Source organism: Buteo buteo, chromosome 17 (genome assembly GCF_964188355.1).
Source record: "Buteo buteo chromosome 17, bButBut1.hap1.1, whole genome shotgun sequence".
Classification (NCBI taxonomy): Eukaryota; Metazoa; Chordata; class Aves; order Accipitriformes; family Accipitridae; genus Buteo; species Buteo buteo.
This window is the reverse complement of record NC_134187.1, coordinates 3,765,031-3,783,665: the sequence shown is the minus strand read 5'-3', so window position 1 is coordinate 3,783,665 and position 18,635 is coordinate 3,765,031. Positions and strand designations below refer to the sequence as shown.

At 52.0% G+C, this 18,635-nt stretch overlaps 1 protein-coding gene and 1 long non-coding RNA gene across 4 annotated transcripts in view; one reads left to right on the top strand and one right to left on the bottom strand.

Moving 5' to 3' along the window:
* Positions 1–3,084, bottom strand: part of GATA4 (GATA binding protein 4) — a 30,349-nt gene extending 27,265 nt beyond the window's left edge. For 2 of the 3 annotated variants that reach the window (XM_075048940.1, XM_075048941.1), the window contains exon 1: positions 2,246–3,084. In XM_075048940.1, coding sequence (XP_074905041.1) covers positions 2,246–2,771 — 526 coding nt within the window. In that variant the 5' untranslated portion in view covers positions 2,772–3,084. Of the gene's footprint in view, positions 1–260; positions 349–2,245 lie in introns of those variants that run through there. The other variant, XM_075048942.1, reaches the window with a different exon arrangement.
* Positions 3,085–4,354: 1,270 nt separating this feature from the next.
* Positions 4,355–6,938, top strand: LOC142040748 (uncharacterized). The gene is made up of 2 exons (XR_012653290.1): positions 4,355–4,514; positions 6,642–6,938. It is a non-coding gene; the product is annotated as an uncharacterized LOC142040748 (long non-coding RNA).
* The last annotated feature ends 11,697 nt before the right edge of the window (positions 6,939–18,635 follow it).

Here is an 18,635-nt window from a genome sequence, read left to right as displayed (position 1 = left end):
CCTCCCACTAAATCTTTCAGTGCCTTCAGTTTTTCAGCCCATCAGGGCTTTTCACCCTTGCTCATCCAAAAATCCCAACCTTCTCCCCCCTCAGAAACCACCAGCCAGCCTTTACGTGCTTCATACAACCCCCTCGATACCCGCAGCCTGTGCGAAGCATCGCCCCGGCAGCGAGACGGGACCCAGCTGGGAGCAACCCGGCCACATCCCAATTCGGGGAGAAAAGGGAAAGGGGCAGGTCTGGACCTTAAAGTACTTACCGGGGGAGCTGCCTTCCAAAAAATCCATTTTAATCCTGAATTTAAAACTCGCCAGCTTGCAGGCAGGTTTTGGTTTTAGTTTTGTTTTCTTTTTTTTTACCAAAACCCAAGCACTTTTTATTTAAAACCCAAGTGCTTTTTTCCACGTTCAAGGCAGAGACATAATTAGCGCCATGCTAATAAATCCCCCGGTGTCTGCTGCCCTGCTCTCGGCGATGCTGGAGGTGATACCGCAAATCCAGCACCCGAATCAGGACCCGGGACCTGGCAATGGAAAGGGCTCCTGGCTCCTTCCTCCTTCGCTACCAACCGCTAACGTTTTCTGGACTGGCTCAACACGTCCCATGTTCCTGGTGCTATCTAAGAGCCCAGATAAAAAGCACTTTTTGCCACCAAAAGGCAGGCTGCGAGACCTGCAGCACAAACCGCTGCTTAACGCAGGGCTTGAAACCCCCAAATCACTAACACTCAGTCTCTGACACCTTAAAAGCCGCTGGGTATTTTTGCAACTGCATTTCTTCGTTTGCATTATTTTGGGTTTAAGTTATTTTTATTACTATGAGCCCTTTTGAGACCACTGCAAAAAGGTGATTTTTTTTTTCCCCCCAAGGAAGAGACGGCACAGTAGTCAAATACATATGTGCAGATGTCCTTGTTGATAATATTCAATTATTATTTGATTCATTCTGCTTTTTTCCTATACTTTCTACCTTCTCATGGCTTCTCGAAAACATTGCCTGGTTGACCAAAACTTTATCCTAAAAGATATTCTCTTCCCCATTTTAAACAATTCCGTAACACCCAAAGAAAAGCAAAAGGCATTGGCAAGGCCAAACCTTCACCGACGCCCAACTTTCCTTTCTTTAACATCTTAACATAACGCTAAACGTAAATTAAATCTTGCTAGACATGATGGAAAAACTACTCTCCAAAATTCAGGTTAAAGAACGCAATCTTAAAATTTATCTGCAGACAAATTTGGGTCATTTTCTTTGTTAACCGCGACCCTGAAGCCGACAGAAATACCTTCGTGGAGAGAATGCGGAGAGGAAAAAAGTGTACGAAACCGCGATGCAAAGATGTGCCCTGCATTTCTTTCCCCCTTTCTCCCTCTTACGGTGTACAAAACATAAAAGCAATATTTTAAGCCATTCGGGCTGATTTCTGGTCGTAGGACCCAGAGGTGCTTAATGAAATGAAAGGCTCTGAGATCGGGATCGGTGCAAGAGATCAGGGCTGAGATTTTGGGGGGCAAGGAGACACTGAAATACAGAAGTGGGCTGTTCAGATGTGCCTGTGGTTCCCCCAAAAGCACGACAATAAATGCGGATGCATTTCTTTTTTCTCCTTCTCCATCGTCTCTCCCCCCTCGGTGCCAAATTTCCCTTCGCTTTCCCTTCTCCTAGCCTAACCGACCTTCCCAAAAATTAAAAAAAAAAAGACATAACCTAAAACAGCCCAATGGGAAGATCTGGGATTCACGGGCCAGACTTTGATTTTCCCATTTTCCAAACAGTTTTCTCCATTTTACACCTGGGCTGCCTGCACACCCAGGGAGCATCGTGGTCCTGCGCACCGCGGTCATCCCCGTCGCAGCCCCTAAATCCCCCCGGAGCTGTTTGTGGAGCCAGCAGGCCCTTGCGCGGGAGCTCGGCACGTCGTTTCTTGCCGCTCTGGGCCTCTCCTAAATTATATTTCTTTTTGGGAAACCGTGCTTCTTGAGGATATTTTGAAATGGCGGTTTTGCAGAGAAAGCGTGGGCGCAGAGTGGGGCACCCGCGTGGCCGCGGGGACCCCCCCCCCGTGTTTCGCAGCCAGCAAAAGACCCCCGAATACGCCGAATTCCTCCCTCCTGCCCTGCGCGCCTTACCTCGCCCTACCCGAAGAGGAGTCGGGGCACAAAAATTTGGCTGGGACGGGGGGTGGGTGGGTGGGGGACGGGGGTGAAACCCTCCCTCCCGTATCCCAACCCCGGCTGCGCTCACCGATGTTGGCGTGGCGGGCGGCTGCGGGCGTCCCTCGGCTGGGCAGGTTGTGGAGCATGGGGCTGTCGAAGGGCGAAGAAGTCCAGGTGGTGGCCATTTCGGGGCTCATATAAGCCGGGTAGGGGCTGGAATAGGAGCTGCCGAACCCCCTGCCGTATTGCTCCCTGCCGTTAGCGGAAAGGTTCAAGGAGCTGCCGTAAGCCGCCGCGGCTTCCCGGGAAGAGGTGGCGGGGATGGGGGTGCTGGTGGAGAAGGAGAACCGAGGGGACACGGGAGGGTGAGAAGATCCGGGGTTGTAAGCGGCGCTTTCGGCTCCGGGTTGAGTCCAGATGGAGTGACTGGAGACGGGGCTGCCTTGCTGGGAAGAGCCGCCGCTCTGGAGGTAGGGCAGGCTGGGGAGCATGGAGGCGACCCTCGTGGTGGGCACGTAGACCGGGGACGCCGCGGCCGCGCCGTGCATGAAGCCACCTGCCCCGTCGTACGCCGGAGGGCCGGGGTTAGCCGCCATGGCTAAACTCTGGTACATCTCGCGACGGGCCTCCCCAAACCCCAGCCGGCACCCCGGCCGCAATCCAGGGCGATGGAGAACGGGCGGAAAAAAAACCCCCAGGCTCCGCTTTCCCCTGCCGTGGCCGGAGCGGTCTCGCGTGGGTACAGCCTTCCAGCCAAAACCAAAACACCACCAGCGATGCAATTTTCCTCCACCGCCCCCCCACCTCCCCAACCTTCCCCACCTTCCCCAGGACCAGCCGCCGCTTCCAGACCCCAAGCGAGAACTCCAGGTCCCTCCGGGAGAAGAGATTTAGCTCCCGCCCGGATTTAGCTTCTCCCACCGGGCTCCATCCATCACCTCCCGCCCCCCCCCCCCCACGCCCCCCCCCACCTCTCCACGATGGGGCTGGGCTGCTTAAAACCCTCGGTCAGTCTCCTCCCCGTCTTTTTTTCTCTTTCTCTCCCCCCCCCCCCCCGCCCCATCCGACACCCCCTCCGGGGGGAGGCAGGGGGAGATGCGGTCGGGGATGCGGGAGAAGGCGGCGGCCGGGTCGGGGACCCCCCCCCCCCCCCCCGGTTCCCTCCCCGTGGGGGCGGAGGAGATGATAAGGAGGTTAGAGCAGTCCCGAAGAAGTGTTGGGGGGGGGGGGAAGAAGGTGAAAGGGGTGGGGGGAGAAAAGTTGACACAGCCTGGAAGGTGAGAGACAGCGATGCTCTGGCCTGGAGCAAAAAAAAAAAAAAAAAAAAAAAAAAAAAAAATCTTTGTCCCGCAGGTACGATCGGTGCTTTAAGTTGTTAATGGCCCCCGAGGTTGGTGTTTGATGTGGGTTGGGGGGGGGGGAGCCGGAGGCTGAAGCTGCGGAGGTGGGGGGGGAGAATTAAATTAGGGGAGAGGAGGAAGAGGAGGAGGAGGAGGAAGGCTGGCTCGATCCTCCTACCCCACGCGTGTTCGCACCCCCCCCCCAAAAAAAGTCCGGCCACGTATGTATGTATGTGCTTAAAAGGGGAGGGGGGCATTAACTACTGCACCCCCCCCAGTGCTGCCCAGACCCACTTGCAAGTGATGGCATGTAGGGAGCGGACCCCTAGCAGCACCCACAAAATTCCCCCTGCCGGGTGTTTTTAATATTCCCCCCCCCCCGCTTTTCCCACGTGGGGAGGTGAGGGAAGGTGGAAGCACAACGGGCTGACCCACTGGGGACCGGGATGCCGTGGGTCCGGGTGGGGAGGCATTTCCCAGAGCCACCAGGCAGGATGGGTGCGATGGGTGCTGTTTCCCATGTGGGTTTGGTTTCTGATTTGGGGTCCTTTTTTTTGGGGGGGGGGGGTGGTTTGGGGCAAAGGGGCTGGTTTTCGGGCATGGCGCAGGCCGTGGGATCCCATCAGGGCCTTGAATGTGGTTTGCAATGATGAGACCCCCAAAAACCCACTTGTGGAGGGGGGGTCAGGGTGAAACACCCTTCCCATGAAGGGTCCGGGAGGGGGGGTGAAACGATCGGAGATGCTGTTTTCTCTGTGGATCACAGAGGGATCCTAGAAAACCATCGCACACCCGGAGAAGGGTTGGATGGGGGGGGGGGGAATTATGGCCGGAGAAATAACTCTTGGGACTGATTTAGATTTAGCAAGCAGATTCCCCAGGCTGAACCCCTCCGCTGGGCTGAATTTAGCAGCAGAAGAGATAACCGGGAGATAAGGGCTGATACCGGGGAGGACAGCAGGAGACCGGCAGGCAGCCCAGGAAAGGGGGAGAAGCCGGAGGCAGCGTTGGGAAGGGGTAAGGATGGAAGCGAGCCGGGAAGAAGGGGGTTTAAGGGAATTCTGCTTCCCCCCAAACCCCAGGGGACGGAGGAGAGGCTGGTTCGTGTGCGTGTCACCGGCCTAGGACGGAGCGTTTCCACAGGGCTCTCCAAAGAGGAGCAGGATCCACAGGAGGGGAAAAAGGAGTGAATTCCCCTCCTGCCTTAAAAATAGTAAGGATGATAATAATAAAAAAAAAAAAAATCAAGCCACAAAAAAAAAAAAAAGCAAAATCGAGTCCGTTTTCAAGCCCGAGGAGACAATAGGAGGAAGCTTTCGGGGGAGGCCCGTAGGAAGGGGGTCGCTGGGGTCCCGGCGTGACAGCGAGGGAGAGGAGCGGGGGGACAGAGAAGCGTTACCCACCTTCGGTGTTGGGGGGGGCAAGGGGTGCAGGGGGGCGAGGCTGTGGGGCAGGACACCCCCTCGCTGCAGGGAAGGCAGAGGGCTATGAGATGCCTAGTTCGGGCTTGCTCCTGGTTTTTGGGGGGGGCGGGTTAAGGGCAGTGGGGTTCTGTCTTGCCCCCCCCCCCCCCCCCAGTGTGGCCAGACTCCCCAGTCCCACTCGCTGACTGGTTTGCCCATATCACGTGGAAGTGGGCGGCGATGGGAGGAAAGAGGTGGGGGGGGGGGGTAAAGAGGGGGGGTTGGCTGGTATCTGTTGCACCATCAGCCAGGCGCCAGGTTTCATTGCCGTGCAAAAAAAAAAAAAAGGAATAAAATAATAAAATCAACCCCCCCCCCCTCCAGGGCATGGCCATACGGCCAGCCCCACGCTGCAGGCAAAGTCCAGCTGGGCAGCCCTGCTCCACACCTCCCCACGCACCCGCAGGGACACCCACGCTCAGCTCCCAGAAATAATATTTCCTGGGAAGGGGGGGCAGGGAATGACACCCCCCCAGAGCCCCCCAATCCCTTTGGAGGCGATCCCTTCCACGGGGCTATTGCACAGGGCGGGGATTTCTCCAAGCTCCTGCCCCGAATCCTTCATGGTCCAAGCAGAGTGAAGAGCTGCCCTCCCCTCCACCTCAGCCTGTTTAGGGGTGCCCCCCCCCCAAAAAAAATCTGGACACCCCTCTCTTGCCCCCCCACCATCTCCCCGTGCGCTGCAGAGACGGGTTTAAAGGTTAATGGTGCAGCACAGGGAGAGCCCAGGGCCAGTTGCACCCCTCTGCAAAGTGGGGTCCCACCGGGCACCCAGCCCACGGGTGGGGGGGCTCAGCCCCCCACTGCCCCCCCCATCTCCTGGGGCTTCATTTTTTCCCGGAGTGGCTCCAGCCTGCGAGAGCTGCCGGGGTGGGTGGGGGATCCCACAGCCCTGCTCCCCCCTTACACCCTTAATATTTCCAACACCCCAGCTCTGGGGTTTCCCTTGGAAATTTGGGGGTCCTACCTGCCCCGGGGGGGGGGGGGCTGGCAGAGGTTTTGGGGGCTTGGAAAGAAAAAAAATCTTTGAGGAAATTCAAAAATCTCTGTATGAAAGCGGCGAAAGGAGTAGGGCATTAAAAAAAAAATAGGGGGGAGGGAAAGAGATTTATTGAAGGGGGGGCAGAGGCAAAGGGAGCGCTCGGGGGTGCCCCCCCTTCCCCACCCAGGGGCACCCCGGGGGGGGGGGCACAGGGACCCTGTGGCCGGGAAATCCCAAAAACGGGGCGGAGGGGGGTGTCTCCAGCCCGGCAGGGATGTGTGTGTGCACCGGGAGAGGCTAAAACCGCGGCTAAATACACAAATATAGGCAGGGGGGTTGTTAGAGGGATGTATAGAATTAAAATTACAGAAATATCGGGAATGGTGCTACTGTGTGTGCTGCAGATATTTATACTTTAAGCGCACGGGGGAATTAATGTATTTAATAATAAGTATCTAGTTATATACATATCAACACAAACCTTGTGTTTAAATGGGATTTAATGCACATTAGACACGGGAATGTATGTTACATATAAACATGTATATACTCCCATACCTAAGTATACCGTGTAGTTTACACCACGCTGTGTGTATATATATATATATATATATATATATAAATATTCTATCGGCATGCAGAGAAAGAAGGGAGAATTAAATATATCGATGTCTTTTTTTTTTTCTTCTCCCAAAGCAGCTGCGTATCCAGATGTGCTGCGTTTTGGAAACGCATCTCCCTCTCCACGCCTTGCAAAATCCCTGGCAATTTTCTCTCCCAAAGCAGCGCTTTGCTGAAGTTTCGTGGAATTCCTACTGAACACCAGCGCTTCACTTAAAAAAACCCAAAACAAACAACAATCCAATTAAACCCGATTAAAACCGCCCGAGCAGCTCTACCAGGAGCAGAGACGATTTCAAGGACCTGCCTTGGCTTTGCCTTTTCCAGGAAAAAAACATAAAATAATAATAAAGAAATCCCGTGGTCGGTTTTGAGTGTGCGTGGCCGGATCCAGCCTCTTTCTGCAGGGAAATATCGGTCCGTAGTGCCGAGCATCGCGTCGCGGGGGGGGTGCGCACCCCCCAAAAAAACCCCAATGCTGTGAGGAGCGGAGCCGAGCCCCAGCCTGGTGTAAACTAACAGCCGGGAGGGAAAGGATGGGTTTCGGACACGGTTTTTTTTATCCCGAAAAAAGGAGAGGATGGGACACAGGAGAGTGCAGCGACAAAAAAAAAAAGAAAAAAAAAAACCAACCTTAAAAAATAAATCCGTGCTCTGCACTCGGAGGAGCTTTTTTTTTTTTTTTTTTTTTCCTTTTCTTCTGCGATTTACAGAGTGCGCTCGCCGGCAAAGCGAAGCGGTGAACGAAATCTGGCTGAAAATAACCCTACGGAACAAACCTCGGCCTTTCCACTCTCCTTTCCAGCCCCCTCTTCCCCCCCCCAGGGAGGAAATAAATCGATATGGTGCTGGGTTTTTTGTTTGGTTTGGTTTTGGGTTTTTTTTTCCCGCATCGAAGTTAAATCCGCGGCCGATTTAGAGTTAAATCTCCGGGTGTTGATAGATGCACCCGCGAGTGGCAGTGAACAAAACACAACCAAAAAACCCCCACGTTAGGAACTGGGGCTGAGGGGAGAGAGAAGGGTAAAAGTTTATTTAATATTTTCTCCTCGGGACGGTGCTGAAAATTGGATTTTTAAAAAAATCCCGAAAAATATCGTTAAAAAAAACCCCAAACAAACCACAAACTCAGAAAAATGGTTAAAAAATGCGAAAAAACACCCCAAACCAGCCAGCAAGCGTGGTTTTAGAAAAGCAAAGTGCAGCCGGCAGCTTCTGTGCCAAGTGTGTACGGGTACTTTGGAGGGGGTTTTGGTTGTTGTTTTGTATTTTATTTTTTTTTAATTATTTCATTTATTCCCTGCCAGCCGGAAAGGGGTTTGGGAGGGGAGGGGGGGGTCTGGGCTGCGGGAGGGGACACACCAGTCCGGGGCAGGGGGGGGGGTGTGAGGAACCGGGCTCCAAAATACCAGTGCTGGGTGGCATCTGGGGGTGGTATATACCTATAGGTCTATCTATAGGTATGTATCTATAGGAATGTACCTATAGGTACGTATCTATAGGTATAGGGGGTGTGGAGATGCAGCCGGGGGGGGGAGGGGGGGGCTTTGCATGGCTCTCTTGTATTAGAACAGCCGATGCAATTTGGGAGGTGGAAGGGGGGGTCACCCAAGCCGAGGGGACTGGACCCACCTGCACCCCTGGTTTTTTTTTTTGGGGGGGGGGGGCAGGCGCCTTGTGAGCCCGGAGATGTCCTGGTGGTGGAGAGCACCTACCCCCACCGCCTGCCTTTGGGGGGATTTTGGGGATGGAGGAGTGGGGGGGGGGGGGATGCTACTGAACCCCTCCCTGCCTGCTCCTGCCTTCCCCCGATCTGGGGGTGACCCCCGAGCATCTAAGGGTGCTGCTAGGGAGTCCTGCCGGGGACCGATCCTGCCCCAGTTAGCCTTGTGGTCCTCACTCCGGGACCCCCCTGCACCCCCCCTGCACCCCCTCCCACATACAGGGACATCCCGGCCCAAGGAAAACCCACGGGAGAGTGTGGGCGGCCGACCCCACAGCTGGGGTGGGGGGAAACCAGCAGGACAACCCCCCCACCGCAGAACGGAGGGGGTGTGTGGGTGGGAAGGCGTCAGAGCTGGAGGGGGGGGCCCTGCTTTGGCTACCAGACCCCCCCCTGCTGACTTATCAAAGTCTCATGTCACACCTTCGGAGACACTTTCATAAACAAACATCACATCTGTTTACAGAAAGACAGTGGTCCTAAAATGCCACCAACCCCCCCGCCTACACCCCCGCAAAATAAAAAGCCAGGTACTACCCTTTTAGAAAAGGGTGTCCAAAGAGCATCATGGCTCAGTGACACTCCAGGGGCATTTTAAAATCCTTTTTGACTGCCCTTTCCACCCCTAAATATTACATTATTACTTTTTCTTTTTTTCTTTTCTTTTTTTTTTCTCCCCCCCCCAGTTGAAATAAATACAAACGACTTCCTCAGGGACAAAGCCGTGGGTGCAGAGGTGCACGGAGCAGCGTTTCGTGCTCGGAGGCAGCAGGAGAGAAAGGCTGAGCGGTGAGGGTCAGTGCTGGGGTGATTTGGGGAGAATCGGGAGCCGAAACCCACCCGGAATTGGGTGGCCACGGGAGGTGAACACGCGTGCCTGCATCACACCTTGCGTGACGTCACGCGTGCCTGCATCACACCTTGCGTGACGTCACGCGTGTCCGTGCCGCTGCGTGTGCTGATCCCAGGGTACGCACCGAAAATACGGCGTGGATCAACGTGCTGCATTCCGGTCCAGCTTCATTGCCAAAATCAAGCGAATTGAGCCTAAAATACCAGGGCTCTGCATTTCCTGATCCGGGACCCTCTCGATCGGTGGGGAGCCGTGAAAACCCAGCCCAGAGGGGGCTTCCCCCGGGGGCTGCCGCGAGGGGTGATGAATGACCGCGTGGGAACCTGCGGGTACACGTCACCAGTGGGTGAGGGGATCCCCCGGGGCCACCAGCACGGGGACGAGCGGGCGAGCATCGCCTCCAGGGACGGGGGAACCCAACGGGGGGGGATAAATTGGGGTGCGTCACCACCGTGGCCCACTCGCACCGCCGTCCAGGCGCGTGGGTTTGTTTTGTCGTTACTGCGGGGCTTTGACGTCACGACGATAAAAATGGGTGTGTGGGGCACACCGGCCGTACGCCGTCACCGTGCTGCTGTGAAATCGCCTTCCTGGCTGCTGGGGACCGGCCGGCGGCTCAGGTCCGGGCACAGCCCCTCATGGCCGGCAGCGGTGATGGAAAAGCCCCTTCCCTTGTCCGAGAGGCTGGAAAAACCTCCTGCATGAGGCAGAAGGCTGAGCTGCCTGGAAATGCACGGGCTGGAGCCCTGGCAGCGCAGAACCTCCGTCAGCATCGCTATCCATCTATCTCTAGCCACCTAGCCATATATCCACATATCCGTGTAACTCTCTAGTCACTCCTATGTCTATTTGCCTTGCTGAAATACCTATTATTTATTTACCTATTATTTATTTACCTATTTACCTAGTATTTATCTCTACTGATCTATCCCATGTCTTTATGCCTGGCTCACTTACGTGTCTACCTGCCTACATGCCTATACTTATTCACTGTATGTCCTTACCTGTCACTGTACATTCGTGCGTGGCAGCATCGGTGTATCCCACCCTGTGGATGTCTATTACGGGTCTGTCCGTTGAGCCCCAACGCCCCCCCCAGATCCATGGCTACCTGGACCCTTGGGTCTGCCTGTCTCCCGGACCCCCAGGGCACTTCATACCCCCTGACAAGTGATGCTGCCACTGCCCCCGCTCCGTGCCCGTGGGAATGCCTGGATCCCCTGGACTCGTGGATCTGCCTGTGTCCTGACCCACAGCCCTGCCTACACCCCAAATCAACGGGGCTGCCTGCACCTGGACCCACAGCCCTGCCTGCACTCCGCCCCGTGTATCTGCCTGTATCCCAAAACCGCCGGTCTCCCTACCGCTGGGTTTAATGGGGCTACCCGCACCTCGGACCCTCGGCTCTCCCCGCAACCCCGACTTGGGGGGCTGCCCGCTTGCATCCCGTGCCGAGCCGTGCCGTGCCGTCGGCGGTGCCGTCGGGGCGGCGAGGCCGTGGCTGTCAGCCCCTATTGATGAGGTGTGGGCTGATGGAGGGGAGAGGCGGCCGGCCGGCTCCGCTCCAGACTCCCCGGCGCTGGGGTCAGTGGCCCGGCCAGCCCCGCTGCCGCCGGGAAGGGAAGGGCTGGATGCAGAGGGGATGCCCCCGCTCCCCCTCCCAGCATCACGCACCGGGCGCTGGGCCGTGGGAACTGCCAGCGGTGGGGTTGGATGCGATGGGAAATGGCCAATCCTGACCCAAATCCCCCCAACCTTGGGTGGCAGATGCGGTGTCGGGATGGAGGCTTCATCGGTGATTTCCTTCTGGGCCGAAAAAAACATTGCTGTCTGCACTGACACATCAGGGGGTTGCATGGGTTTGAATTAATCCACCTATTCTGCAGAGGAAAAAAAAAAAAAAGAGAAAAAAAAGTGAAACCACAAAGCCAAACTGTAGCTTTTCATACTGATGCTCAGTGCTCCAAGTGCCAAATCCACGTGAAATGCTCTCACATCAGTAAAGGACAAGTAGGGTTTCATGGGCAGGCAAGTGCTGGCAGGACTGAGCCTAATGCAGGAGGCTGGTTTGACCTTGGACTAGATTGCCAGCCAGAAAACACAAAATATTGACAATTTTACAAATGGAAAACTTGAAAAAAAAGACATTAAAAAGTCTAGCTTTTTTCGGCGAGGAAAAAAACCCCTCTGGCACAGGGTGAGTCTGTGATCTGAGGTTGACAGTGTTCTCCAGCAAGGGACAGTGGAGGCAGCTGGCAGCTTTCTGGGAATCTTCCTCTCTTCACCTGGATCTGTCACAGATGAATTCCCTGAGCTCGGGACACTGGGCTGGGACCCTCACGCAGCCTCCCCCAAATCCCCCAGCCTCAGCTTTGCAAAGGAGAGGAGGACCAAACTCCTGTGGGAATCGGGGATCTGAAAGCTTGGACATCCTGAGAGGTGTTAGGACAACTGCACGTGGGAAGGACCCAGCTCCTTCAGTGCTGGGGATATTTAGGGTCAGAGCCTGGATAAGCAGAGCTGGTGCTAATAAATAGTTGGTCATTAATCGCCAAGCGCTGCCAGGGCTCCTTTGGATTATATCTAATTTTCGTGTGATCTACACAACAATTTCTGGAGTTGAGGCGACATCACAGGCATTTTCTTCTTTCCTAATGACGGGTCCATCCAGCGTCCCAGAAATATCCCACCCAAAAGCCGCTCAGAGCACCCTTTGTGCTGCTGCTCCCCAGCCAAACGAACACTGCAACCTTCCCCAGCTTCGCTCGCGGCGGCAGGAATTCAGACTATGTCGATGAGATTCCTATGGCTGCAGAAATAAAGCTTCCAGCTTCCCTTTACCATCTGGAAGAGCCTGCTCGCTCTTCTGCTTCTCCTCTTTTGGATTTGTACTGTAAAGAAAAAGATCGACGGTGTTAATACTGCTGATGCATTGGCATTACTCAAGAGCAGCAGAGCTGATGATCCCTTAAATCTGCTGAAATCCAGCCTTGCTTTGGCTTTCAGACTCAGCATGCAGCTTCACACTGACCTAGGAGCGCTGTCCAGGATGAAAAATCTTGGGTGAAGGTGGCATTTTGTCATCTACGGGGAAAAAGCAAGAAAATACACAACGTGCTGAAATCATAAAAGGTACCGTAATGTTAAAGTTCATTTTATCACGACATGTTATTGTTATCGTTAGCCAAAACCCCAGTGCAGCACAGTGTGGAAAGAATACTCAGGTGTGTTGGCAAATTTATATCTAATTTGCCCTCATTCTTAGGTCATTAATACACTGCTGGTATTATTAATAAACAGTAGTATCTGTTGGAAGATAGTTGTACCTCTGAATTTTCATGCATCTCCACTAGCATCATACAAGTCAGGAGGAACGCTGTGAGTCCTGGGGCTGGCAGCGTAGGAGGGGGAGAGGGGGACTCATCGCTTTAGTTTTGGATGTTTTTTATTGGAAATGAAAAAAGAAAGCCAGTTAGGGGTGCGAGGAACCTGGTCATGAATGTCTGTGTAGTTCTAGCTATTGTCTGTCAATCAATCCATCAATCAATTTATCTATTGTTCCAAGTGGAAAAAATACAGATATAGATTTAGATAAAGCCTGATGTGCTTGTACACGCAGCTGTATGAGTTTATAGCTTACCTGGCTGAACAGACAGTGCTTTGAATAGGTCTTATATAGCTCTTGGCTTGCAGGAGAGAGCAGCTCGGGCTCAGCCCCACGTTGTCCTAACCTGGCGAGGTACCAGGGACTGGATGGATGCCTTAAGGAAGGTGGTGTGAGATCCTCATCTGTTGTGATTAAGGAAAGTGAAACCTCTGGTTGAGCTGGACAGTGTGAACCGCATCTTGCACCTGCTCGTGGGGTCTTGCCCCATAACCAGTCTGAGATTTCTTCCACTTAACATTCTTGCTAGTAATAAAAAATAAAGGAGGAGCAGGACTGCAGGGAGAAGGTGTAGCTTTTATTACACCAGCTGACATCTTTGGGGGAAAAAAAAGTAAGCTTTTGCCTGGGAGCCATCACCTTTTCTAGGGTGAGCAGGGTGCCCTGACCTTTCAGAGGTCCTGGGCAGAGGCAAAGATCTTCCTTTGCTCTCCCATCTAGATGGCCACCGTCTTCGTGGTTGACTCTAAGGGGAATATTGCGCTGGTGAAAAGATGTACCAACAGCGTTTCAAGCAAGGGGGACAAAGCAGACTTTCATTTAGCACGTAACAGCAAAGACATCGCAAAAGCACAGATCTTCACGTGGGCTGGAGAAGATGTGTCACCCTTGCTGGTACCCAAGAGGCTGAACGCAGGATGGCTCCTGTGCTCTGCAGTGACAGCTCCAAGAGAGACGGCTGGTCCTGGCTTCCTTGTGTCGATCAGCTGTAGCTCCCTGGGACTCACTCCTCGGCCAGATGAGACCAGAATTAGGCTGGGTCATATATTTTTCTTTTCTTTTTCTTTTCTCTTTTACAGAGGATCCCTGGCACTTTATAAAGATTACCAAGTTAAGCCTCACAACAAGACTGCAGGGTAGATCAATCTTATTGCTTGGGAAGACAAGGGAAAGGATGATGGAAAGGCTCGTCGGGGACAGCAGATCCAGGACAGGACCCGTCTCTCCCAGAGCACTTAGTCCTGTGCCTTAACACAGGATTAGGTATTTTTGGCAGAACAGCTGTGAAGTCTCACCGTAATGCCAGTGGGACATCGGAGGCATCGGAGCATATTCCAGTTGTTAACACCCAAAGATATATAAACCACCACGGAGGAATGGCTGCAGGCACACACGGAAGGCTCCTCTGCAAAATACATACTTTTGATTTACTGTTGTCTTCTGACATGCAAAAAGGACAATTTTTAGCACCTTTCCATACAGACTGGGGTAGAGCTGTACGTCTAATGTTCACTCCAGAAAAAAGCTCATGTGAGCAGTAGAACTGATTAGGAAATGCATTTTTTGGTTCAGTGGAAAATCCTCCCAAAATCAAGAAAAATGTTATTTGTGTTTCATCTAGAAAAGGCAGAAAAACAAAATCAGTGAACTAGAAGGTTCAATATTTTTTTGTTTCTGGCTGAACAAAACTCTGAAGTGTAATAGTTTTGGGTTGGGTTTTTTTTTAATTTAATTTAATTTCACTTTCACTTTGGGGGTTTTGGTTTGGTTTTGGTTGGTTTGCTTGTTTTAAGAAGGTTTGAAGACAATTCTGGATTAATTGCTGTTTAAACACAATAAAAAGAAAAGCTAGGCTTGAAGTGCTGTAAGCAAGAAGTGTAAACATTTCTCATTATTCTCAGCTATGTTTAGGGTTGAGGTTTTGTTTCTGAAAGGACAATAAAATGGGAGCATGAATTCAGATGGGCTTTACTAATTATAGCTGAACAGATTTTGAAATACTTTCCTTAGCTTGCAGCAAAAATGTATTGCTTCTTTCCAGACTCATCCTTTTGTGGGGGTTCCTATAAAGAATAAAGAACATTTTCACAATTCTGCCTTCTTACTGCATGCCTGCAAGTCTAAAAAGCCTTGGCTGTTAACAGCTTGCAGTGGGAAAAACACAGGATGGGCAAAAGATGTTACATTTTATGTTGTTGCAGGCAAAAACCGAACACACAAACAAAAAAAAAACCCAACAGGGCCTTTGTTGTTTAACTATTTTTTTCCTCGTTTTTCATTTTCTATCATCCCCCCTTGCAGATGTTTCTTGTACTCACCTGTTCTTTGAGCAAATCTCAGAATCGTAGCTGAGTGACATCAGCCCTGACCTCAAGATTTTAGGTGAGACGCATTTAGGAACAGAGGTTTTGCTCTTTGTTCTGCACATCGTTTCCCATTTGGAATAAATCACAGGGGTTTTTGAGGGCACCCTAAAATCTTTCATTTTCCAGTGATCGGTTGCGCGATGAGCATCTTCGAGCCTTAGCTGACCCTGTCTTTTCTGCTGCCTTGGGATTTCAGCCCCAGATCTGAGGTGATCTGAGTTAATGTGTCACGCAGAGCTGTTCACATCTGATGGAGCCTGGGCACTGTGGCTGCGGGGGAGATGCCTGGAGAATTGCTCCCACCATATCTACTTTCTTCAGACACTCAAGTCTGCGGGCAAAATTCAGGGGTCGTCTGTAATCATAGAGATCTCTCCCATCCGCTCCTTTCCTCTGCTGTCCAGGTACCTCCTGTGAATTGCAGAATGGATGTCCCACTTTCATCCTCAGCTGAACAGGATCAAATCAAGTCGTACAATACCACATCTACTGCAGGCAGGGACCGTGGCTGAGGTGCCGCTGGTGAAAGCAAGACCAGAGTCCGGCCCCTTATCTTCCAGGGTTAGTCCCTTCCCTTTCTCCCCTTAGATTGAAGCTGGTGGAGTCCCATCAAACGCAGAGGTCAGGAGGCGGTGGCAGCGAACAGCCGTGAATCCATTTTGTTCTGCTATTAACTGGGAGGATGGTCTTTCTTCTAAGGGTCTCCTGCCAGATTTGGAGGCAGGATGTCTCCTAGTAGGTTTAGCCACACTGGAGCAAGGGTGCAGGACATCAGCCATAGGGACAACCAAACAGACATATCCCAAATTCTTTGTGGGAACATGGCAAGACTCGTCCCACGAGGCGGCTTGGCTGCGTCACTGAGTTGGGAGCTGGAATTTAATAGGATGGATGTGGCCACCTGGCCAAAACGCAACCCTGGCACTGTTATAATTTACTTGATATTTCTGAGGATGCTGCCACCAATTTTCTTAGCTCTGCCGCAAGCTGCCAAGGAGTTTTTGGGCAAATCATGTAGGCTTAATGTCTCTTTGCAGTCATTCCAGGGTGGTGGGTGCTTCTCAGGTGGAGGAACCATCCCTTTCTATCCATTACTGACAATAATTTAGACACCACTGGAGTCAGGCGGGTACAGCTGGGCCCCCAGGCCAGGTCCTCCTTCTGTGAAACGGGCTTTGTTTCCTCCCCTTGTATAAAGTTGGACACCAATGTTAAACACAAGGCAGAGGACGCGGACCTCTTCTGTCGGTGATGGATTTATTTTTTTCAGAATTCTTGGCCAATTTTATGTTTTGGAAAAAAAAAAGGAGGAGGTGAAAATATATATAGTTTTTCCCTATTTTTACCCATTTTTCCTGGTTTCTCTTTCCCCTGCTCTCATTTTTTTCTGTCTGCTGCTGGTTCAATGCTGGAGCCCAAGTGCCTTACATTGCCATTTTTGAAAAAGAAAAAAAAAAAAAAAAAGAAAAGTATCTGGGGGAGAATTCTGCCCTTGAGATTTGGCCTGTCTTGGAGCCTGGATCATCAATGAGCTTTTACTTTTACTTTTTTCTTTTTTCTTCCCCACCCTATTCTTCTCCTATCAGATGAATCCTGATCTCATCAAGATCTCTGCATGTGCTTATCTCCGCTCCATTGACTGGAAGTGTGTTGCTTGGTAAATAAAGCTAAGCAAATGGTCACGTCTTCAAAAGATATCAGGACTTTAGCTGGAAAAGTGTCTCTGGCTGAGGCTCCTGTGTTTGGCTGTCGGCACAATAACACCCTGACTTGGCAGGTCCTTTACAGCACTGTCGGAGGAGAAGGATGCCCTGAAGTCTTGGGAAACCCTAGCTCAGTTCTCAATTGTCCTGAGACTTTGGAGAGGCCACTGCACCTTTTGGGACCTCAGTTGCCCATCTGCTAAAATAAGGGTCATAAAGCCCCATGGGGTGCAAACGGTGAATCTTTGACTGCGACGAGCTCTCTACGTAGCCGGGCTCTGAGATGGCACGAGCCGAGGGGACATTCACCCCAACACCCAGCTTGCAGACAAGGGAGGGAGGGATTTGACCATCCAAACAGAGATTAAGCCATTGATCAAAACAATCCTGAATGGGCTTATAGATAGGTCTATCAGCTGCTAGAGCTTGGTGCCCTCCCTGCAAAACGTGGAGGGCTGATGGCTCGGCAGTGCCGCTGCGGCGCTAAGACGATAAGGGTGACCAGAGGAGTTATCGGGGTTGGGGACAATGCGAGGACATGAGCAAACACTGGGCAGCGGCATGGCGAGGAAGGCTTTGGGAGCCGGCGGGGTGATGCTATCTCGCGAGGCAGACCCCCGGAGCCGCTTTCTCTGCCCGGTGGTCTTGGGAGGGGATTGGCAACTGCAGCAAACTCAGGTCATGAAAGACCGAGGGTACGACGTGACGGCGTTCGGGCAGCAGCGCTGGAAAATCAGTGTGCAAAGCAGATGGCTTGGACTCTCGCCGCGTGCACTGAAATCATCGGTTCTCAGCCCAACTTTGTGCAAGTTCGGGCTGGGGAAGGCTGTCGGAAAACGGGCTCCGTGTTAGCTCTGTGTCTGTAGCTTCCTTTTGGAAACCGAAACTATGTGAGCGTGCTGGCTGCACGTTTGTCCAGATAACATTGAAATTTGCTGATTAGTTCAAGCCAGGTTTGGCAGAGTGGTGGAGACCTGTAGGTAAGAGTAGGTATCAGGATTCGCAGGCTCTGGCTAGAAGCACTGCTGAGCCAGGAGCTGTTTGCGTGGCTAAGCTATGGACAGGCTGCAAGACTGGCTAAAGGCGAAGTAGATACTCTAGTCTGTGAAAAATCACGCTATTTCATTTTATTTCCCCCAAACAAAAGGATTCTAGCTTTCACGTGAAAATAAATCTGCTCTCACAATGTTATGCTTTGAGACAACCAATTTGCACCTATTTCCACTGGGCCTATAATTAAAATGAGATCCCAGAGCTGAGAGCTGTCAGCCAGCCCCTGCGAAGTTCACACATTTAAATGTTCCCATCAAAGCAAAACGAATGTCCAGAAACTTGGCAGTAATTGGATCACGAAGTGCAAGCTCCTGCGATTAGATCAGGAGCACTCTGCCAGGATTATACTAAATCAAAAGAAATAATCAGACGGCTAGAAAAGGGAGCAGCTCTTCATTTAAACTTCATTAATTTCCTGTCCGCTTGGCAGAGCCCACAAATTATGCACTTAAAGATGCAGAGGTTATTTCTGTTGAGCACGGGCTATTGCTGCGGCAAGAAAAAAACCTTTCTTAATCCACGCAATGTGAAGAAGCAAAGTCCAGGCTCCAACTGTCCCCAATGTGCCTCGTCTAAAGAAAATCTATAGCTGCCTGCTGTATTTTCTCTTTGGGTGGTAAGGTTGCTGCTCTGCTTTACTGGTCTCCTGGGTCAACTGAGGTCCTTCAGTGCTGGGCCAAGCAGTGGCATCCCCCAAGGTGAGAGGAGGGAGATAAAGGCATTGGCGATGGCTGGTTGGACAGGCCCATGTGATGAGCTAGAAGAAATGCAAAGAAGTGACCGTATCATTTTTTATGGGAAAATCTAAGGTTGCTCAGGAAAGTTTCAGACTTTACCAGCTTATGATCTGCTAGATGGAGGGCTTTCAGCTCTCACGCTGATGCTCAGGAGGATATTTGTCCAGAGGTAAAGCCACATGTTTCCTGCTTAAAAAAAAATTTTACTAGCAAATACTGGGCATCCACAGGTTTAGCCCTGCTTAGCTGCTG